General features: G+C 37.7%; 1 protein-coding gene across 3 annotated transcripts in view; it reads left to right on the top strand.

Moving 5' to 3' along the window:
* The window catches only part of LOC136448345 (ras-GEF domain-containing family member 1B-like), a 90,229-nt gene that overhangs the window by 31,447 nt on the left and 34,076 nt on the right, over positions 1-24,706 (top strand). For all 3 annotated transcript variants that reach the window (XM_066447753.1, XM_066447751.1, XM_066447752.1), the window contains exons 6-7: positions 81-128; positions 11,156-11,209. In XM_066447753.1, the coding sequence (XP_066303850.1) occupies positions 81-128; positions 11,156-11,209 (102 nt within the window). The remainder of the gene's footprint in view (positions 1-80; positions 129-11,155; positions 11,210-24,706) is intronic.

Genomic DNA, 24,706 nt, shown 5'->3' with positions numbered 1-24,706 from the left:
GAAATATACTCAGATTCAATCTCAGGAAGTTTTGGGGTAAATTTGACTAGCTTCAAATTGGATTTTTTGTTCTGTTACAGTCAAGAAGCCAGCCGTCACTTGGAATGAAGACCACACCAAAGTCAAGGGTAAGCTTTGCAATTCTTTGCAGTGACTGTTTTTAAAACCTTATTGTTATTAATTGCTGTATCTTTTTGTTCAATGTCTGTATGTGTACATTGTGTATGTGCAGTTCTTTGACTGAAAACTGAAACCAGTAAAGAGCAGATTGAAAAGTTTTGATGGAAAGGAGTACATATACAATGTACATGTATGTTATTAATGTTATTATCAATGATTCTATGACAATTCTATTGAGAAACTACATATACTTACAGTATTATTGACTTATGAATGGTCTGTTGGAATCTTACTCCATGCCACAATGCCTCCTGGTGGAAGAGAATTGTACTGCAGGAATTGGAAATCACCATGTTATGCTAAGCCTTGCAGTCTTTGTTAGTGTTATCAATATTAATAACTTAATTCCTTGTTTTATCTTAATAATATCTATGTTCAACTTGGTAGAAGTGGTTTAAGTTAGCCATACAGTGCAAACTCCTTTTTTCAGGTTAAATATCCTCTCGTCCGTAACGCCACCTAGTGGATAAAGGCTGTACTGCAATGTGAAGTAAACTTCAAGACTTTGTAATTTTAGCCTCAGATTGCATGGTAAATGACTTTGGTAAATTGTTTGCATGTTTAATTTGCTCACAAACAAAGACCATTTCCTAAATAAAACATAATTTCATTGACAACAGCAAGTCAACGATTTGTTCTATAATTTGATTATAATTTTGTGTGTTTGATAGTCCCCTTCACGTTTTGTTGTTTTTGTGTGTGAACACATTATTTTTTGTGTGTGAACACAATGCACAATGTGGCCAATATAGACTTGCAGATGCTTGAAATTCAAGGCACACCCCATAGTCAGTCATTGGTTGCGACCTATGACCCCTGCTGACACTAACAAGAGTTGGCAGATGTCTGTGACACAGCAAGTTAGAGGTCATTGGCCCTGATCATGACTGTCTGGAACAGTCTTATATAACGTACCATATTCACTCAAGTTATAGGGCCTGGCATATTAGATAATAAAGGCACCCAAAGCAGTTTATGAGGCTTGAAAACTGGAAATATTCTAGTTGCTGTAATCTTTATGAAATTGACATTTAATGCCACTGTTTACTACATTTCTTATCAAAAGTGCTCAAAAGCGGCACAAAAAATAAGCTACATAGTTGTACATGGTGATCTTTTAGTTTCATGCGCCTAGTGTAAATAGACCGATACCATAGCCCCGCCCACCTCAGTCAAAACGTAGAAATGCAAAATTAAAACTTAAAAATGCAAATATTTGATGGACATGCAGTCATTCTCTCATTGGTCGAACCACTAATTGTGATGGACAGTCAGAATCAGTCTATTCGGGCTTGGATGTGCTATCAGTTATCACCACACAACGACATCGTATCTTTGCTCTGTTAATATCGACATGTACATGTAATGGTATAGTGTTATTGAAACTTACTACATGTATGTTTAGGAATGTCTAGAAATTGGAGTTTTTCTAGTTCAGGTTTCAAGCCTTATAAAATGCTCTGGATGCCTTTAACTGATTGCCCTGGAGGCTGCACAGTGTATAGAGGGTCCGCTGAGTAAACGTAGCATCAGTGTACCATATGATACATGCAATGTACATGTAGTTCTAGTAGTAACACTACCAATTTGAGGTTTGTTATATTTAGAGTAAGTACAGTACTGTAACAGTATACAGTAGAATAACAGCTTCCTCAACTTATCCGATGAACAATGTATTCTATAATGCTTTTTATGTCTTCCCTCATTTGATACATTATCAATACACCTCAAAAGATCATAATGATAATTTTTCAATGTGAAAAGGAGTATATGCATTTCCAAGTCAACATTTTAATCAAACAAACAACAGTAGCACTTTGAAGTTGAAGAAGTTAAACCATAGTGACATCCTGGATGAACTCCAGCCCAGTAGATTTGGCACAAAGACAAGATGACGATGGTCTATTGGACCTCCAGAAACCGAGGATAATGGTTACATCATTGTTCATATGTCCAATGTCTCTATGGTAACAGCCTTAGCCAGCCCGACTGATCTCAAGCGTAAAGTTTGGCGCTCAACAGAGAATGAATGACCTATAACTTTATTGGGAACGTGCCCGTGTAAAACACGTTTTATAACATATAAACCTATGGGGCGAAAAAACTCATGAATGAGACCTTAACATTGTCCCATCTTAAATAAGGGTACATCAGTCCTGCAGCAATGTCTGGGGAGCTTTGAGAGGTGCATCTTCATCTTTCAAGGGTCTATAGTCGAAGAACTTGATGCTGTCAGACCCAATTCTGGCACTCTTCCATCTCATCCTTTGGTAAACTGACCTCAACGAACTCCTTACCATTTGTCAGAATTGTGTTACAACCTGTCATTTATTGTTAGCATGTTTGGGTAGATGCCATTTGTTACAATTAGATTATGTCTCATGTATGTATAGGGACAAGAAACAAGATAATATGCATTGTACAATGTCCAGAACAGACAAAATGTATATTCTTCAGCACACAGAATGTAAAGAATACAAGTAAATCTTTGTGTAGAATACAGTTTCTTCTGTTGGTGGCAAAATAGCCAAACTGTTCATAATAATTATTGTACTCTCAATCAGAAAGGACATGGAAACGAGGTACTGATTCAATAACCTCTCCGAAACTAAAAGGGTGAAAGCACAGATAGTGGAACGATAAAGCCAAGCTAGGCTACCAAACCTAACCAGATCATCTATTAAGTTAGACGCGTGCCTCTGGATCTAATCACTGAGAGATAAAGAACAGCTTTAGAAGGTCCCAAAGGAGGTTAGCAAAGGAAGATCCTATCTAAGATCTATTATCAGATTGAAATGCTTCTGATAACCAGTTGGAAGGAAGGCAAGTTTCTGTAGCCAAAGCAGGACTGTCTCCAGCTTGAAATGTATTTCCGTCCCACTCATTGTATTGTAAGCCCATGGGTAGCAAAACCTTTGTTGGATCCGTTGGCATGGGTCCAGGTGGCTGCCATCTTGAATTGTGACGTCACAGGGTCGCCATACCAATTTTTGGGAGGAGTGTTTTTTGGGTTGCTAGCGTTCTCTCTATTTCTAACAAATCGGCACACAACTATAATACATTCAACTGAAATAAAAATAAAAATTCAATACCAATTCATATTCATAAGAAGTCCCCATAATCGCTAAACTAACATAATAGCAAACCTGAAGTATATGTAGCACAAATCCTTGACTCTAGTGATGTTAAAATTGGACAGTAAGGCCACACCAATTTAATTTCTTGGTTAATGGATTTTTTTTTAAATTTTAGCAACAACAAAAAAACATTAAACAGAAGGTTGGGGTGAAAATTTGCACCTGCCCCTGATCACTCCCTGAAATTGTGTGCACCAAAGTACAAACTTTCCTCTGAGATTCTGTTTTTCTGTTCATTCTCCAATTTAGCATTTTTTTTTTAAATTCCGTTAACCAAGAAATCAAATTGGTGTGGCCTAATGGATGGAAGATTTTCCTGACCTTTTCAGACTTTTAGAATATAACAGCTCATGCCAGCTTACAGCTATCTTTTATGATCTTTGAAGACAGATTACTCAAGCCAAGGGGATAGAGATTGATATCTGGCAGAATTGCTGCTGGTTCCTAGTAACTGGCAAATTATGTAATTGCAGTCTATACTGGTGAACTCAGTGATTCTTCCAGATCACAATCTTGTCGCTGATGTATGTAATAATGAATTAAGTTTAGAGTAGCTGCACTGCTAGTAACCTTCAGAAGACATGTAGCTAGCTGCTTACTTAATATGGTCTCGTACCTGTATTACTCTGAGTATGCAGTCGACTAGTCCCAAAGAATCCATGGTCTAAAATATGAATAGCCCCAACAGTTTATGTGGATCGTATATTGCCTTTAATTGACCCCACCTGGTATAAAAAGGATTTGAGATGAAAGCTTGCGTATTACTGCCAGGATTAGGTAGGAAAGTTTCGGCATCCGAGCGATTGTCGAACGTGTACGGTTTTTCGTGCTGAGTGTTACGGTCAGTCGCTGGGGGCCGAAGAGGGCCTCTTGCGAACGTAGTGGATAAGTGCAGTTATGAATTCCATAAATATCGCTCACTGGGTCAGATTTTTGTGACATTTTTTTTCAGTGCCTAACGAACAAGAGTGCTCAGAGTGTAGAAAGCAAAACATTTCCAAAAAAAATATTTGTTTATTGGATTTGCGGCCATAAAAGTTGCGTAATTTTACACGCAAACAAATGGAACAGCCTAATTGCGGTAGGAGACCTTTTCCCTCTGTGTTCAAACTTGGCCTCGACCCAAAGATGCGAATCTGACCACCATGGTTGGATTCGATTTTGTGTGGGCTGACAAGAACGCTGGACGTGTTGTGTGGTCATTTGTGTGGTTGCCAAGGTCGTTGCCAACTCATTTACAAAACATGTAGCACCAAACTTTGGAAAGAGAGTTATCTGTCAATCATGATGGTAACCTTTTCATGGATAGATTCTATACTTAAGGCCACATCAATTTAATTTCTTGGTTAACAGGTTTTTATTTTTATTTTTAGCCCAAAAAAAATCATGAAAACAGAAGGCTGGGGTGAAAACTTGCACCTGACACTGTTAATTCCCTGAAACTGTGTGAACCAAAGTACAAACTTTCCTCTGAGATTCTGCTTGCCTGTTGATTTTCCAATCTAGAATTTTTTAAAAACCTCAGTTAACCAAGAAATTAAAATGGTGTGGCCTTGAGCAAAGATAAGGTTAAAGATGGATTTGATACCAAATGCCAGAGGCATGCTATTCATTAGACATTGAAAAAGTAATGGTGGCCCGCATTGCCATCAGCTAAAAAAAAAGAGGAAAGGAGGATGATACATCATAAATGTGCAAGCATCAGTCATTGATGTACAGCCACACAATGGTCTTCACTTTAGAGTACATTGTTACTAGAAAGTCATCAATCACTACTGTATGTGGCATGTAAGGTACATGCAACTTGCGTTCCTAAAAGTTTCCCTTTAAAGGCACCCAGAGCATTTTATGAGGCTTGAAACTGGAAATATTCTAGTTGCTGTAATCTTGATGAAATTGACATTTAATGCCACTGTTTACCACATTTGCATGCAGATTTCTTATGAAAAGTGCTCACTGAAAGCGGCACAAAAATCAGCTACAGAGATGCAAAATCTAAACATAAAAATGCAAATATTTGGCGGACATCCAGTCACTCTCTCATTGGTCAAACCGCTAATTGTGATGGGCAGTATGGATCAGTCTATCATTGGGCTTGGATTTTCTATCCGGTTCTCACCACACAACGACATCGTATCTTTGCTCCTTTAATGTCGATATGTAATCATGGTATAGTGTTATTGAAACTTACTATGTGTAGGAATGACTAGAAATTGGAGTTTTTTAAATTCAAGTTTCAAGCCTGGATACCTTTAAAAAGTCTATGTCTTGTGCTGCTAATGTACTTACCAGTAAGAGTCCATATTGTCTAATCTAATTAATGAGGCAGGAAATGAGGGATGAAATGATCCCTCCTACCCTTCCTAACAAGGGTTGGCTATTAGTAGTTATCCCCCAGGGACCTATCTATATGTAAGAGGGAGTAAGTAGCAAAACAAGACTACTACATGTACATAGTACATGTATGGTACAGTACATTGTATACATGACACACACTGATGTAGTCCCCTCCCCAAACTCCTATACATATAACTTGAAACAAACTTTAAGATAGTCTAGGTTGTCAATGGTTTCTTGCCTCCTAGAGTCAAATGCTATCTGGTCTATCCCAAATGGGTTTAAAATTCTTTAGGAAACCTAAGCCAAATCTTCTGCTGGTATTTAAAGCTTTGTAACCTCTGTCACGTGCATGCCTTATGTGTGTTGAAACCCCCAAGGGGTCTTTGAATATTTATAGAGTAATAATAACAACTATAGTTTCAACAACAACAAAAAACACCACATATATTGTACATTGTTACAAAGTTACCTTTCATAGCATGGGGTAGCAAAAGATAACGTGAAACCAGCAGGATCGGCATGTGGCAAGAAAGTATAGTCAAACCCATTATAAATCTTTAAAATTTGTTGGTTTTATTTTGATATTATATTAACATTGTCACAGTACAAAGATAACATCTGTTGTGAAATGTATACTGTTCAAAGATTATATCTGCAATAAGGCCACACCAATTTAATTTGTTGCTTCTCTGAATTTTTTTCATTGGGAGTTAAAATTTCTGAATGGGAATAGTGACCCAATTTTTTTTTTTCAAAATGGGAAAAACAGGGCAGGCTGTTCCGAGAAGCAACAAATTAAATGGCGTGGCCTAAGATGCCTTTTTCTAGAAAATAATGACTCCCTCTTTGAAAAACCATTATGGTCTACACAACCCACAGTCTGTAACTAAATAGGTCCAAGGAAATGAGCAAGTCTGTGTTTTTAATGTTACACAAATAGAATGAGTGATTGGACAAATAATCAGGAAATTAAAACCAGTCAAATGATAATCTAGACAAGGAAGTGGGTTAGATATAAAGCTCAGCATTTGTTATTTGTTATTGTCATTTCTTACTACTGTAAATGTATTTAAGTTTGCATGGTTTTTATTTCGCGCTAAGGCGAAAATGGAGTGTTCGCTGTGGTTTTAAGTTCGCCACAGCGCTTAAGTCACATACTGCTACAGTATTGGACAAAAATGTTCACGGGGGTTTTAAGTTTGCGCTGAAACGGTAGCCATTAAAACCGCAAAGTATGAAACCAGCGCAAACATTTCTGCATTTACAGTATTTCTTACCTCATTTACATTTTGTAGCTCAAAGCAAGTGGAACTCTCCGTGCATAATGTGAGGGATCCCATGGCCATGCTATAATTTCGTTTCCATAATGTACATATTAGGCTAATGAGGGAAACCACAATACAATGCAGATAACTTTACTCACCAAAAGCCTTCATCACAGGAAGTGGCATCTGTACATTAGACTACCGTCCATTAAGCTGGTGACATAGTTTTCCCTTGTGAGTCAGTCTTAAAAATTGTGGAATGCAACTTAAAAAAACTTGAAGAGGGACAAATATCCTCGTTCGTACCAATCAACTTTTAATAAATTCTGCAGCATCTTTAAAACATAATATCTAATTCTTAAAACTTAAACTTAATACATTTTATGTTTTATTGGGTGCAGTGGTAGCTCCTTTGGTATGTACTTAGACACTGAACACAAGGAATAATCATGGTTGTCAAAGAAAACAAAAACCTGATTTTTACATGGGAATTCTTATGAATTTTGTTGACAGCAACATCGTGGCTTTGCTCCAGAGAGATATCAAAAGGAAACAGACGTAGTGTTAGTTTCTCACGTTAGTGTCTAATGTTGGTTTCTTAGGACGTCACAGTCTTTCCTCTTTTGTACCCACACTTCCCACGGCATGACGTCATCACTCCGCAGGCAGTCCCAGTCCTCTTAGTACCACATTCTTTCTGACCATGCTATCTCACCCACTGCATAACTCACTCTGTTAGGAGTTCCCAGAAGAACATTCCATTCCTTCACAGGGTAAAATCTCAATGTTAAACCATTTTGTATCCCCGTATATTAGTTTATATTCTATTCACAAGGATACTGTAACCGAGATACCTTGTATAAACTTCAAAATAAAACTTCTTTGTTACTTATGTGGAGAAAATGAAAAACTAGACATAATAAAATAAAGATAAAATAATCTCACCCCTGCTGTCAGTGGCACAGTCTGCTATGTAGGGTAGGAGGAGTTTTGATTTCTAAACCAGAGCAGCCATTGGCCAGTGTGGGTTATCAGTTATCATGGTATTTTAAATGCTAGAGATGTGATATGAGCCAGTTCTAAGAATTACTTCTTAGGCTTTGAACCTAAGTGTAACAGTTATTTTCTTGTGTTCGCATTGACGAAGACATTCAAGGTAGGTGAACATATACTGTGATATATTGTTTATTGTAGTGTCTTGTTTGTTTTTGTCTTGTTGTTTTCCCATGCTCATAATGATCTCATTAGAGAGTCTTTGTTAATCAAGTCCATGTGAGATAAAAGAAAAATACAACGTAGTTACAACGCAGAGATGGAAGAAAAATACAAATGCAAGAGAACAATTTTTGAAGGAATGTAGAAGTTTCTTACTATTTTGGAACAGTTTTGATACTTGTCCATTTGATTCCTAGATGTTATTTGAATGCTTAGATAGAAAACAACAGAAACATATGTCACAGATTTTAGTTATTTTCTCGAGTCATAGCATCTTATGAGACACACATCATAGATATGTATAATTTTTCAGTTACATAATTTTTACATGAAGATGCTTTTAGGAGTTGGAAGACACCATATTCAAGATATAACACAGACTTTTTTTATAAAATCTAAACTAAAAAGATAATAGTCATGCGCATGATTGTGTTGAAAACAAAATGCTATACATGTTAATGACAATATGTTTATTCCGGTGATATTGAAGACTAAATATGTTTCTTCTATTGTGCATGATTTTGGACTTTATGATATGAAGTTCAAAACATATCTTTGAGAGGACAAATGACATGTGATGATCTTGGGTTATTCAAAGCTAATGTGGTAGTGTGCCAACACTACATGTACTCATAACTATAATGTTAGTTATTTCAGGGTTGAACACAATAGGAGCAAAATAAAATCAATTAGAGAAGGAAATAATCATAGACATGTGGAATTATGTGGAGGTATAATTCAGAGCATCTTTTGTCACCAAGTGCAATTTCAAAGACGAAAGGAAAGGAAAGTGATCTCGAACCATTTTAGCCCAAATGAACTCAATGAACAGATGAGCTAATCTTCCACTGGTCATGACAGAGAAGACAGGCGCTATATACAGTATTTACAGGTTCATTGTACCGGGGAAAGTCCCCTAGCTCTTTTCGACAAGCACAATGAACAGTGGAACACGGCTTAACGTCCCGTCCTAATGACTGCGACCCTTTCCGGTAGCGTGTATGTTGGGTGAGCGACACAGCCGGGATCGAACCCGGGGCTTCTCGTTCCAGAGGCAAGGCCGCTAACCACTGGACTAAGCACGCTACCTACTTATTAAAAATTTCAAAGTCTTAGATATTTTACCGATTTGGAAGGTCTTGTTCTGAGCATGTAGTCACATAACATTTTCTTTCAGTTGTAATTTCCGTTAATGCTAAAATGACATATATCATTTTGCTCCAATTCTTGTCATATAAAATCCATAACTCCAATTTCTGCTCAATGAGATTTCATTTCATTCCATCTATCAAATTTTGCTGGCTACGTTAGTATTTTTTTTCATGACCTACTGTACATGAGTGTGTTGTTTTCAAATTTGTTCCATGCCCCCCGGAGTGTTTAACTGTTATGCCTGGCTTCGGTTGGAATCGAAATGGAAAAAAAAATTTCTTCTCAAACTGTCTACATCAGATAACCCCACTTAAAGTATGGTCCCTTGAGTGCTGCAGTACAAATGTACCTCATAAAAATAATTGTTTCAGCCATAATTTTTGCTGGTTACAACCTCCACACAGGACAAGCCTACAATACATTGAATAATGATGTTAGCTTTCCACAAAAATTATTTCAATCTATAATGTTATCCTTTTCGAGTTTTGATTAGTTATATTCTATATCAACATTTTATTGCCAGAGGTAACCTTGGTCATATGACATTACCATTGCTGAAACATAAAATGTGAATGGACATGATAATTTATATTGTACATTCTGTAATATGATTAATGTAAAACGTGAGCAACCTTTGACAGCCTGGCCGGCCCTTCTCCGTATGTTATTATTATTATATCATGTGTAAAATTACTGCTAAAAATACTATATACAGATGAGGTTTCATAAGATAGAGTTACATGTACATGTACATGGCATTGTATATTGTTTGGATTTGATGCCTCTAACTTTTAACAATTTAAGAAAATCTGTGGCTATCTTTTGATATAATTTTTGATATATGAAGTATGCCTGACTAACATACACAATGCAGTAAGCTTATTTGAAACAGGTTTTCTCTGTTTTCTTTCTAGTATTTTTCTACTGAAAACTGATGCAGAAATGTTCGCGGCGGTTTTCTGTTTGCGGTTTTCGCTGTGAAATTTCAGCGCGAACTTAACACCACCGCGAAACTTATTACCCACCTATGACTGTAGCGCTACTTTTGTTTCAAGCGCAAACTTAAAACCACCGCGAACAGTCCATTTTCTCCCCACCGCAAAATAAAACAACGCGAACTTAAATGCATTTACAGTAAATGGAATATGAGGCAAATGTTGTAGTTTTATTGTACTTTTACAGTGACAGATTACAGACAAGTGTGTGGACATTCAAATCCCTCTCATTTGTGTGGCATACGATATCAATGAATGGCACTTTATAACTGTCATGTAATATTGTGCTTGGATGACAGAATTGGAGCAGTGTGATATTCCTGTTGTCGATACTTTATGACACATACACTAATAGAACTATGCCACCGGTCTTTTCACAGCTGCCTCACCCCTTGCCCTTTTTGTGTATACATTTTCATTTCAGAACGTGCTGCCTGTCTGTGTTTCTCTTATATAGCCTGATTTACCCTTTTATCCAAGTCATTGTATGAATAATTATAAAACGTAGAAATACAAGGCATTTTGTATGTAATGGATATCCTATACCCCCCTTGAAATGACTTGGTACACTCCAGTTTATAAGGCTCTACCAGGAGGCTTTGTGGCATTTATACCAATTTTTATTGTTGTCCTTTGCTATCAAGTCAGTTAGTTTAAATCTCTGATTTCACATTACACATCAATGTTCATTTCACCAGAGTCCATTTTAAAACAGAGAGAAAGAAAGTAAAAGTCAGGTATCCTGGGATCCCCTAACACAGCCTCTCCCAGCAGCATGCCAGATTTATGTTATGGTGTGGTTTGCCAAGATGTGCTGCGTTGATAGCGCCCAGAGTCATCGCACTAACTTGCCACTCTTCTCCGCACGCAGCCCAGTATCTTCGGTACCCTGACCAAAGAGCGCAGCCCCAAGAACAAGCGAAGGGTAAGTACGCCAGGTCGCTAGGACATCATTTTCTGTAGGGCTGTGTTATTGTGAACTACAGACATATCTGACAGTGTGTGATATGGCTTTTCACGTGCGTTCTGACGACCTACATAGACATCCCGTTAGGGCACTATCCGATAATGAACGGGATGTACAATACTTGCATGATAATTCCTGATCAGCAATAACGGCGTCAGTGTTTTTTGGCTGCACAACATCTTTAGTATGCATGCTATAGTGGTGCTGTTCAATATAGCGGCAATGAGTAACCCATTTATTTGGTTGGATGACATTTTGGATGGGCCAATTTGCAAAGGGGGTGTGTCTGGAGGGATTGCCCCGGTTTATGGTCGTGAAAGACAGGAGTGTTGTACAAAACCTCTGCCTCCAACGGGACAAAAACAGGTCTTTAAGTGGCTGAGAGAGGGTTTCTTGGGTTAATCACTCTCCTGTGTATAAGGAGGCTTCTCGGCGGAGCAGGTGCATGGGTGTGCACAGAGGGATTTCACTTTGATGGTTATCAGGGATTTTCTTGCTCCATTTGCTTCTGAAGCATTGTTAGCAGAGAGTGTGGCCGGGTGCAATTTCCATACCAAAGAGATCCCCCGGCTTGCTCAGGTGTTTACCGTTGTCCGATGCCGAGTCTGTCTTCAAGGTCTTAGAAATCCTCTTCACTTCCTAATGTCCAATTAAGACTTCAGTGGTTGGACGGAAGAACAAGGCTAGGTCTTATTTTCAGACGCTTTTGTACAATGATAAGACTGTTGTGTTGTATGGTAAGACAAAGTACTTTTGAAATTTTCTTCGAAGTACTTTAATTTTGGCGAAGTTTCTCCTTACGTACTAAATGCATGGATGCATCCCTTTTTTTGGTTACACAGTGGTATATGGTTACCGTTTAGAATACCAAGTTACCGTTTAGAATACTAAATAGCACTTTGCAACATAACGATCACATCTGTGGTGTCGTTAAAACCACATGTTTTCTCACCGTGGAATCCGTGTGCTCTTTTCTTAGTACAGCGCATTTCTCAGACTTTCCGTCTTAAATTGACCTAGAGTGAAGTTTAAGTATGTATCCAGATGCTACAGCTGTTAGCTACGAAATCTACCATTGAATGATCATTATGAGTTGTTACTCTGCTGCGCAGCTGGGAAACACACCAATACCCTGTGCATATGGCCAGCTGTCGGGAAAGATTTGTGGCTTTCACAATTTACATCCGAGACATAATTATGTTTCGCCAACGAAACATATTGTTTTTGTCAGGTTTCTTCTCCTTCTCCTCCTTCTCCTTCTTCTTCTTCTTCTTCTTCTCCTGTCAAATCTTCAAATCGCTTCTTCTCGGTCGTCCGTCGACCAAATTAGCTGAAATTTGGTATGCAGGTAGAGTACGTGTATACCCCTAGACCCTTTTAAAATTTTTTTGATATAAGTTTTGAAAATGATTTTATGGAGGTTTTTGGGTCATTTTCAGACAAAAGTCGCACATGATGGCCTCCAGTGCCGTGGTGTTGAAACCTGAGGACCTGAAATTTGGTTTAGTAATGTGCATTGCATATTTACCCAAAGGACCCCATTATTTTTTCTGGCATACACTACTTCAAAATGATTTATTTTGCAATTTTTTAATGCAATTTTTGGTTATTTTCTGTAGGGGGCCAGCAAGAACTAGGTCATACTGTAACATAAGCCTTCCCCTGTCTGGGAGTTAAAACCAAGCAGATGTCAGGGGGTACCTTACTAATGGTATTACAGAAAGTTATATGTTACATGGTACGGATGTTATATTTGAGATGTAGGTACCCATAGGAAAGGTGACTACACCTGACAATTACTTATGCTAATGAGGACCTAATTCGCATAATGTATGCATAACGTTGTATGTCCCTTACCGTAAATGCTGCGGATGTCATCTTTGAGATGTAGGTACCTTTAGGAAAGGCGAACACACCTGGCCCTAAATTATGCTAATGAGGACCTAATTTGCATAATCGATGCATGAAGTTGTATGTCCCTTACCATAAAAGCTGTGGATGTCATCTTTGAGATGTAGGTACCTTTAGGACAGGCGAACACACCTGGCCATAAATTATGCTAATGAGGACCTCATTTGCATGGTTTATGCGTATACTTGTAATTCCCTTACCGGAAAAGCTGCACATGTCAGATTTGACATGTACGTACCGTTAGCAAAGGTGATCACACCTGGCCATGAATTATGCTAATGAGGACCTCATTTGCATAATTTATGCAGGAACTTCTATTTCCCTTACCGTACAAGCTGCAGATGTCATATTTGAGATGTAGGTAGCTTTAGGAAAGGTGCACACGCCTGGCCATGACATATGCTAATGAGGACCTCACTTGCATAATTTATGCATGATGTTGTATTCCCCTTACTGTAAAAGCTGCAGATGTCATCTTCAACATGTAGGTACATGTAGGAAAGGTGAAAGCACCTGGACATAACTTTTGCTCATAAGGCATAAATTATGCAGAAACTTGGATTTGCCCAGGAGTTATTTTTGGACAGCCCACTTCTTGCATGAGCAGTATGGGCGAAACATCCTGAATTTGCTCTTAAAGCAAATGACGGCCAGTCTAGTTCTATACCTCTTGGTCACTGGATTGTATGCGGGCCACATAATTATAGGCTAGTCTGTCATTCTTGGTAATATAAAACTGGTTTAGTGCATGTGTATAGTGTAATATTAGCTGTTTTTAGGAGGAAAAATGTTGTAAATGATCAGGATGGTTCCTTTGTTTGGTTTCATCGTTTTATTTTCAGGCTACCATGTTTCTTGTAGTTGAAAATTTTGCAGTGGAGAGAATTGGTACTTGATACTTTCTTCCCTGAAATTGTAGGCTCCTGAGGATTAAACTAATACCTTATTCAATCAACCAATTAGAGACCTGTTTTATTGATTGAATTTGCTCTGGACTCTACAAAGTTGTAGCTTGCATGTAGGACTCTTTCCAGGCTGAAGTGGGAAAATATCTCTGGTGTGGTGCAGTAAGTCAAAGTATTGTGAAAAGACATTTTGTCAAAACATGCTTTGGACAATGATTTGAGCAATGGCAATCCTACAGCTATTTGTAAGAGCATTCCTACATTTCAAAGTTATTTCTTTGAATAAACATTTTTGAAATGAAGAGTGATGCAAGATTCTGGAAAAAAAATTTAGTTCAAAACACATCGCAAAAAATGTGATCTGCTTCGTTCTCCCAAGCAGCCTCTCTCTGTTACAAACAGAATGTGAAGTATGAGATATGCTCCTAATGATCTGTGAAAGGCATGGTTTGAGTTAGGATATTGGAATGTCTAGTATGGAGAGTAGTAGAAATAGTCCTAGAGGCAAAAATTCTTGCAACGGAATGCAAATAGCCATCATACTTCATATCACAATCACAGACTATATATGCGGGGAAGTCAAATTACAATTGTTTTCAGACCTTTCTTTTGGATTACATTCAAGTGTGGCAGTCGTATATAATTTTCTCATATGGATTGTGGACGGAAGATTTCTAGAGAAGAGATTTGATAATCCAATTAAGCTTAGGGTATAAAGAAAAAGGATCAAAATGTATCTTTGACCTAAATACTGAACTTGTATTAATGCATGATCTAATCAGGTCACCTATCAAGAGAGGATTAATTAAATCAATTTTGCTGGGAAAAGCTTTCCCTCAAATTTGGCTCCTGATTGACAGTCACTTACTAGGTCAGTAATTCTTCCTTCCTAGATCCAAGACTTCTGCACATCAAACAAGATAAATAATACCTCAAACAACAAAGTTTGTCCCTTCTTTGTTTCTCCTTTTGCTGAAACTACAGAGAAATTATATGAAACTTTCAGTCTGATTGCTTTTATATCTTGACATACATGTATAAAAGGCAACTGAAAAAACACTGTGATCAATTATTCCTCCATAATAGCACCAGGCCCATCATTTATATAACCATAATATACTATATTAGGTTATCTAATTCTGAAATGCAACTGATGCAGAAAATTAGATAAGAGAAAAGGGATAAGAATAGAAGATGGGAATTCAATCCTACTTGTGAATATCTAGGAAATGAAACATTGACCTTGAGAAGAGATGTAGATTGCCAACGCCTGTGATACCGAATAGGACTACATGTAGGTTCTCAGAAAATTTCCTTAAAAGAAAAGGAACCAAACCAATCAGAGGAATTGTATAAAGGATGGTGAAACTTTCTAGTATGCAAAAACAAATCTGTTGAAATTTTTGGAAAATTTGATGTTTTTCTTGATGTCCCAAGTGCAAAATACATAATTATGCTGATAATTCTGAATGTCCACCATTTGTTGACACATTTTTTAATCAAAATTCATTGTAATCTGCGGCAAGTTTCTTCTATAATTGTGATGCATGTTTAAGTTCATGCCAAAGTGTTCATCTCCATAAACACAAACAATAATGATAATAATAAGTTTATTGCAAGTTCTTGCCCGTAGGCTAATTGCAAGTATATGTAACATGAAAGGACGGACAGACAATTGATAACAATATAGTATGTGACTTTTCTAGTTCATATACTAGCACTAAATTCTATCTTATTTGGGTTTGACTTCTTTTTTCGAGACAGTGGAAGACGAATTCTGCCACTTTTTCTGTAATGTGTGGGTTTTGTGATGTTTAAACGGGAGTAGTTTTCTTTTGGTCTGTAAACATGGAGAAGTTTGGATGGAATTAGGTGACCTCTTTAAACAGCGCCTTTTTTTCTTGATCGTAGAAGGGGCAACTTGAAATAAAATATGTTCCGTCTTCCACCGTGTTTGTCCTCCCACCTGCCCTGTCTAATCTATACCCTCCAGCCAGGTCACACCAGGTCATGCTGGCTTCCTGTTCCAATGTGTTGTCATGACAAGGAAGAGTTCAGACAAGTCAAACCAGAATGTATTAAGGATAACTGCCAGTGTTTGCCTAGCCTTGTTCTGCATTTTTTCCCACTGAACACACTGCTTAAAGTTTCTGTATTTTGTGGGCATGCCATCATCGTTGGCATTTAGTTTTCTTGATTGTTGTATACTATAAATAGTAAAAACAGTACAAGTGACCACCTCTACATAAGGACCACCTCCAGGCCGATGACCATGTTTTGGTGGTTCATGGATTATTTTCCCTATTGACACAAGCATTTATGTCCTGTCTATGGTCGTGACTACCTGTCCACATAGACCAAATTTTACCAGTCCCCCGAGTGGTCTTCTTAGGCAGTTATGACTGTATATATTGTACTTGTGTATAATGTCATTGGTTCTTTTCTTTGGGTTTTAACATAGTTTTTGTAAACATTTCATCTTGACCATTTCTAAAGATCTTCAACATGTTCTCAAGCAAACCTATATCTAACTCTAGCCAATATGTGGTTACCTGTGTACACCATATCATCACTTGCCGTACTTGTGTATAATGTCAATGGTTCTTTTCTTTGGGTTTCAACAAAGCCGTTATAAACATTTCTTTAATCTGTACCATTTGTAAAGATCTTCAACATTTAACCTATATCTAACTCTAGCCAATATGTGGTTGCTTGTGTACACGTACCATAACATCACCTGCCAGGCCTGATGACGGCAATTATCAGCTAAGTATGTAAATATGATCCGGACACAGATATTCCTCTGACGTCAATAGAGAAGCGTATCCCCTTCAGACAAACAAAAACAACAGCTTATATGTTTGTAACAACAAGGATCTGAAAGGGAAATATTGGACTATATAACTCTTCCTTGATAAGATAAAAGTACTGTAAGTTCTAATTAGTGATACAAGTCTGTCAGAAGGGTGGTAATTAAAGAGCATTTTTCCTTGAAAGTTTGCTGGCAAACAAATCTAAAATTCAGTTAACCAACCGCAGGTTTATTCCAACAAGTAATCTACCAAACCTGCAGTAAGGCCACACCAATTTATTTTCTTGGTTAACGGAATAGACAAAGTTTTAAAAAACATCCTAGATTGGAAAAACAGCATGAAAACAGAATCTCAGAGGAAAGTTTGTACTTTGGTACACACAGTATCAGGGAGTGAACAGGGTCAGGTGCATTTAGTTTTCACTCCAGCCTTCTGTTTTCATGATTTTCTTTTTGCTAAGATTAAAAATAAAAATCTGTTAACCAAGAAGTTGAATTGGTGTGGCCTAATGATAAAGGATTACTGAGAAACAGGATTATTATCACCACCACAAAGAACAGAAGCAAATTTTACATCCCTGACTGGCCACCATGACATGGTTACTGCCCACAATGGGCCACCTGGCATCTGTCACTATAGAACAAGACTGTCTATCGTCAGGGTTACCTCCAAGGCCATCCCTATCGTCAATGTATGCTCTTATCGGCTTTTAATATTTCTACCTCCACGAAAAATCGTGGAGGTTATATTTCAGGCAGCCACTAATTTTTTTAAGTCGTTTGCATGAAAATTAAAACTTACAAAAAAAAGCTCTAAATATTTAATGGAGGTATGAGGTCGCCGAACTCTAGTTTTGAATGTTGCGCACCTGGGTTAGGGACGGCATGGTGAGAGGACAATGATGCCACCTGGAGTTTGCATGCAATATAAACAGCACCTGGGACCCTTTCACAACCACAGAGCACACGGTAATGATAACATTACCCTCGTAAAATACATCACAACCCCAAAGTGCATAGATTCTGGTCTCCCGCCAAGAAAAACGTTCTTAAAACCGCAGTAGTTCTGCTTCCGTGGTATTTGTTTGTTGGGCAAGTTGCGACGTTACCACAATCAAATTTCCCCGGGCGCAACATTAGTATTCTAGTTCTAAAGTCTCTATGGGCTGGTGTAGTCCCAGGGCAAATCGAGTGTAAAATATGGTGTCTGCATTATTCATACTGAAGAAGACTAGTACAATCAATCTCTCCTCATTTCTGTGTGAAGTAAAGTATAGATGCTGTTTAGTAGCAAAATTATAGATCAGAACTGCCTGAAGTCATACTTTTAAGTACTGAGTTATCAGCCAAGGATTGATGTGTTCAAAAATTTGTATTTTCCGAGAACCATTATTAGAATGGAACTCGTTGTCATCAAGTACTATATGTATAGGAGCATCTTCAATGGTTGCAGTCAGATATGCAAAGACTAGGTGTAACAGAACGTTCGGTGTAATATAACCAGCTGCTGCCGCGCCGCATGCCTGCGAAGCTGGTGTGTTACGCCTAATGGCGGTTGTACCGGCTATATAGATGCAGATACAGAACTTAGGGCATATCTTACTTTCAGTTTCTACAACAATGTGGATCATGACAGTTACAGTAGTAGAAAGATTCAATGTTTTCTATTAGACATTTGTCGTCTTTATCAAAGAAACAGCATAATAGTAATAGTCTGTCATAGAGGTTCTTGCATGTGAAAAGCTGAAATGGCTTTTAAAAGTGGCCTTTCGACATGGATAAAGTATCAGTGAAAACAGTTCCGACAAAATAATGCATCTCGAGGTGGTAGTAATTGTGTTTTCTGCAATTAGGCCCCATACCCAATGCTGCAACATTGTTAAAAGTGGGTAATTACATGCAAATGAAGGCCTTATCTTACTTTTCAAACACAATTTAGCAATCTGAATTTTAGTCTGTCATGTACTATCAGGGATGTACTGTGTTTGAAAAAAAAACAACCCCAAACATTGAGCTTTAAAATTGGAAAATGTGTGCTGAATGTGACTTTTTACTGTACATTGTGAATGTTTTATGTGGTACACATGTATGTGAAAAATAAACTTAAGGCGCCCTCTGAGCATGAAATTATAATATTGTTTTTGATATCAACTGTGGAGAATTGCAAGGATTCTTCAAACATACAAGAAGGATAAACAATCACTATGACTTTTAATTGATTAACTAAGCTGACACTTTGGAAGAAAACAACATAAATAATTCATGTGCTGGGGGCTGTAAAGTTGAACCACTGGGAGTAAAAGTGTGACTGGAAATAAACATAGCGTGCTTAGTCCAGTGGTTAGTGATCTTGCCTCTGGAACTAGAAGCCGTGAGTTCAATCCCGGCTGTGTCGCTCACCCGACATGCACGCTACCGGAAAGGGCCCCAGTCCTTATATAGGACGGGACGTTAAGCCGTGGTCGACTGTTCATTGTGCTTGTGGAAAAGAGCTATGGAAATTTCCCCGTTACAATGAACCTGTAAATACTGTACATAGCGTCTTTCTTCTCTGTCACGACCAGTGGAAGATTAGCTCATCTGTTCATTGAGTTCATTTGAGCTAAACTGGTTCAAGATCATTTTCCTTTCCTTTCTTTCCCTAAATCCCTTAAAGGAACACTTTGTTGCTACGATTTACAATAAGTCATGTACCTGTACGCTGTAAGTTTGTGGGCAAGACGAAAATAAATCTTAAAAGCTGGCATAAGTAAAACCATAAAAATTCTAACCAGGCAAAAGAGCCAACAAATCACTACTAGAAGAGAAATTGTCTGCCCTATTTCCATATTGCAGAGCTTGCAGGTGACTCGGCCTCTAGTAATGTTGCCAACATTCCAGAAGATAAACTGTGTACATTTCTGCCCCCCTCTGCTGAAAATGATATCAGCAGTCCTCTGGGGTGTCCGATTATTGCTGTGCACGCACCACTTAAAATACCTGCACATACGTAGAGGAAAAATCAAATTAAAGTCTACCTTGGCTTACCATTTGTCATAGTGGCCTTGAGTTGGGCATATTCGGTGACAAGTTTGGCATAATATTTCCTCTTTTACAGTTCGGGTGGAAATTGAATTCGGATGGTAATTTGTATGCTTGTGATACATGTCCAGTATACATATTTCTTTCCGTCTGCTATAATAAAATTCCATAAAATCAGAATATGAGTTATATTATGACTATGCTGTTAACTGGCCAAGCTTGTATGATCAGTATTTCACAATTATATATAGAGAAATTTCTTGCCTAACATATTCCAACAGAATCACAGTCACAGAAGCTGGAATTTGATATTCCAAAAATGTTTCTTTGAATCTTCCTCAATTTGTAACAGTCAATCCAGATTGTTCTGTCTCTGATTTTGGTGACATTTTAAAAAGACACAGCTCTAGATTAGGCCACACCATTTTAATTTCTTGGTTAACAGAATTTAAAAAAAAATGCTAGATTGGAAAATCAACAGGAAAACAGAATCGCAGAGGAAAGTTTGTACTTTGGTGCTCACAGTTTCAGGAAGTGAACTGGGTCAGGGGCAAGTTTTCACCCCAGCCTTCTGTTTTCATGATTTTTTTGGCTAAAAATTAAAAAAAAATCTAAATTGTATTTTCTTGATTTTCACAGTGACCCCTCCGCTGCAAATTCAAGACTGCAAAAAATGTGACTGTAATACGGAATTTTTTCAGCCAAGAATTTAAGACACCATGTGCAAAATCCCCCTTTTCCGTCCTGCAGTTAATATACCACAGTGACTGCTTCCAAAAAAGAAGTCAACCCAAAAAAGGGTAGATTGTATTCCGTAGTACATGTAGTTCTTAGAATAGCCATTGTTCTACTGGTCAACATTGTTAACTTGCACTATCTGTACAGTATACCCTTGCTATGCATTGTTTCATGTTGCAATTAGCCCTCGGGCAAGAACTTGCAAATAAAATTATTCTTAAACCACTGCAAAAGTAAATGCAATTTAATACTGACCTGGGCCCTTGCTCCAAAGGGAGTGCAATGCGTTCACATTTTGTTGAAGAGAAAATAATAATGAAAGTCTGTCATATATCAAACCCCTTGCAAGACTTTTCTCCGAGGTGGTCTTTCAGTATTGTCAGTTAGGTTAGGCTAGACGGATGCCATCTGAAATTACATCTGGGCTTTCAAGATATTGAACTTGTAGAAGTTAATGCCCCTGTATCTCACAAAGCGACATAATATCTACCAGAGAGATTGTAATGGTACTCCTTAATGCTCTGGTAGATTGAGTCATATGTCTTGTCATATATGGTTCTCGCAGCGGCTTGAATGCTGGATGCATTCTCAAGGCCACATCAATTTGATTTCTTGGTTAATGTTTTTTTTTAGATTTTAGAAAAAGAAATCATGAAAACAGAAGGCTGGGGTGAAAACTTGCACCTGACCCTGTTCACTCCCTGAAATTGTGTGTACCAAAGCACAAACTTTCCTCTGAGATTCTGTTTTCCTGTTAATTTTCCAATATAGCATTTATCTAAAAATTCCGTTAACCAAGAAATTAAAATGGTGTGGCCTAAGTTACTGAAGGGATTTTGCTTTCAAATGCACTGCTTTAAAGAGAGATTTTATTTGGGGGAGATTGAAATATTTATCATCCACATATTGCTATCAAAAATGAAATCACTTATCAGTCTACTACTGGTCTACTGGCATGAGGAAACCAAAAATAAAATCTGTATGCAGTTAAATCTTGAAGTGCAATCCTGTCTCCAGGGCTGTCTCCAGGACCCGTCCTTCCGTCCCAGGACCGAAATTTGCTTGTTTGGATGGAGACAAATTCAACCATGTCCGTCCCAAAAATATCAATTTCATGGAATAAAACTGATGAAAATGTATTTTTTTACCTTAAAATGACAGATTCAAGAATGAAAATGAAAAAAATCAGCTTCCAAACAATGAGTGGGACGAAATTTTTTTTATAGATTTTGTACTTATCAGCCGTTTTAGGACCCAACAGTCTAAGCCCACTACTAGTACTAGTAGGCTAGCCTAACAGTGTGGTCCTCTATCCAAACACTGCAGTTGTCATGTAATTTCATGGTTCAGTTCAGCCCCAACCCTGCATACTTCAGTTTCACACAGGGCTCTTTCAACTTTCCTGTGGCTAAGTGACAGGTGGGCTCTGTTCCTATTGGTTATCACTGGACTATTTTGAAAACAACCTGACCATTGAGAGAATGTTGTCTTTGATGTTCCTGTCCCTAGGGAATCCTTTAGACTTTTCACTGTCACAGCCTTGCTTCATCCAGACACCTGTGAAAATGGGCAATTCCAACACAGAAGGAGGGGTGTGTGGGTAAATATAGTTGGGTCATTATATGAAATTCCTTCACTCATACAACAAACAAAATATATTTTTTGTGTGTTAAGGCCACACCAATTTAATTTCTTGGTTAATGGATTTAAAAAGAATATGCTAGATTGGAAAATCAACAGGAAAACAGAATCTCAGAGGAAAGTCTCTACTTTGGTGCACACAGTTTGCGGGAGTGAACTGAGGGTCAGGTGCAAGTTTTCACCCCAGCATTCTGTTTTAATGATTTGTCCTTGAATGTGCTAAAATTAAAAAAAAAATGTTAACCAAGAAATTAAGTTGGTGTTGCCTTACTAAAAAAAAATATGAGCTATATACTGTTACTAAAATTCTCAAAACCATGGAAGAACAAAATAAAAAGCGTAGGAAATAAACTTGAAATGGCCCAGCACTCTACAGCCATCTGCTGAAGGCTGTGTCATTAATTTTTAATCCTCCCTAGCACCTAATGGGTCTCCTATCTCCCATCCTTTGTATTTATGTCACAGGCGGGACTTGAGCTTGTCCATCATCCCTTCACACGCTACCTCCGACAGTTCCGAGATAAGTAGGAGGGTCTGCGGGTAGTTTGTCACTCTTCGGACTTGGTTTTTTTTTTGATCGCCCTTCAACTTAAGGAAAAAAATGCCTCAAGGAGAAACATGTTCAGAGCAAATTCACACGAAATGGGTCCAAAGGAAATAACGAAATTTTAAGTCATAACAATTTTGACTGGCATATTTTGATTTTTGAATCTCAACTAAAGCCACACCATTTTGATTTCTTGGTTAACGGAATTTTAAAGAAAAATGCTAGATTGGAAAATCAACAGGAAAACAGGAATTAGAATAGAATAGAGCTAGAATTAAAAAAAAATCTGTTAAACCAAGAAATTAAATTTCTGTGGCCTAAAGGCGAGAGTATTTTGAACCAATATCAGTGCTATGATGATCCCGTGCTGGTTTATCATTTTTCAAAGTACTGTGTGTACGTGTGTGACAGCTCTGTGTCAAACCATGAGGGTATGCAGGTAGTTAATCTTCATCCAAACTCATGTTGTTCTCAACATTGACAAGGGAGTGCGTGACAGTTTCAGAAAATATTTCTATCTTGGTTTTCTTCATCTGCGTGGAAAAGAACAACATGTTAGTCAAATGGCAGCAGTAGATCAGTGTTTGCATGATGATAATTACTGTAAATGCAGAAATGTTTGCGGCGGTTTTATGTTCGAGATTTTTGGGGTGATCTTTCAGCGCGAACTTAAAACCACCGCGACCATTTTTGGCAACCTATGGCTCTAGAGCTACTTATTCTTTCAAACGCGAACTTAAAACAACCGCGAACACCCTATTTTCTCCCTACCGCAAAATAAAAACCACACAAACTTAGATACATTTACAGTATCATGACCTTTGTTTCTTTGTTGACCTTCAGCTATGAATTTAGCTGGAAAACAGTAAAATCTGAGTTATGAAAAGAATAGAAAATGTCAATGTTATGGAAGTTAACAACAATCAACAAATGGTAAAATAGATCAGATCCCCTTTCAGACTTCATGTATGTCGGTATTTCTGGTTCCTCATTTATTATTCATATACACTTCGATGTTTACCGCATCGATCATCATAAAACTCTTACTCATAAGTACATATACGGTATACCTATCCAAAAAGAATGCAATGCGATAGAAGAAGAAGACGCAAAACTCCTATGACAGAAACTTCTATGTATTCTGAAATGTATTTTTTTCTAGAATATTTTATACCAGACAGTACTCTTAAAATTGCATGGTTAAACATGAATAAAAAGTTATACTCATAGCATATACATGTCAAAACTTACCGAATTCTAATTCATGTATTATTGCTTTCGCCAAAGTCACCAGAATATTTCATGGATGGTTTTATTAATAAATATGTACTATTGCCAGAATAATTTGTAGGTTATCGATTTAGAAATCCCCACTGCGCTATTTGTTAGAAGTCGGAGCGCTCTGTTCCCATAAAGCCAGGATGATGCATAGCACTTGCTTTGAAATTCAATTTCCTGGCAGGTTTTGTGCTTAGCAATATCTTGATATCCTGGCTGAAAGGTTGCTTGGCCATGACTTCTGTACTTCTCCCCTGATGCTGACCCATTTGTTTTGTGGTGCACAGCAGTTTCCATTGTAGGGTAGTCAGGGCTTGAAATTCTTTTTTGGAAATAGGCGCACTGGTGCACCCAACCCAAAAAATTAGATGCACAACATAAAACAAAGTTGAATGTCAGCAAAACATACGTTTGACGCTACTGCCTCTCTTAAGAAATTCAATCTGTAATTCTATCCAGATTTCAAATTTCAACCAAGCCATCATATAAAGTAAAACAAAAGGTTTTAGTTCTTTTTCTGATACATTTCAAGAATATTCTGTATGCTAGTGTACAAAAGAAACATTACCCTATAGAGAACAAAAATATCTAGGTGCACCAGT

Source organism: Branchiostoma lanceolatum, chromosome 14 (assembly GCF_035083965.1).
Source record: "Branchiostoma lanceolatum isolate klBraLanc5 chromosome 14, klBraLanc5.hap2, whole genome shotgun sequence".
NCBI lineage: Eukaryota > Metazoa > Chordata > Leptocardii > Amphioxiformes > Branchiostomatidae > Branchiostoma > Branchiostoma lanceolatum.
Note: the sequence above shows the minus strand (reverse complement) of the source record. Positions and strands in the feature narration are given on the sequence as shown.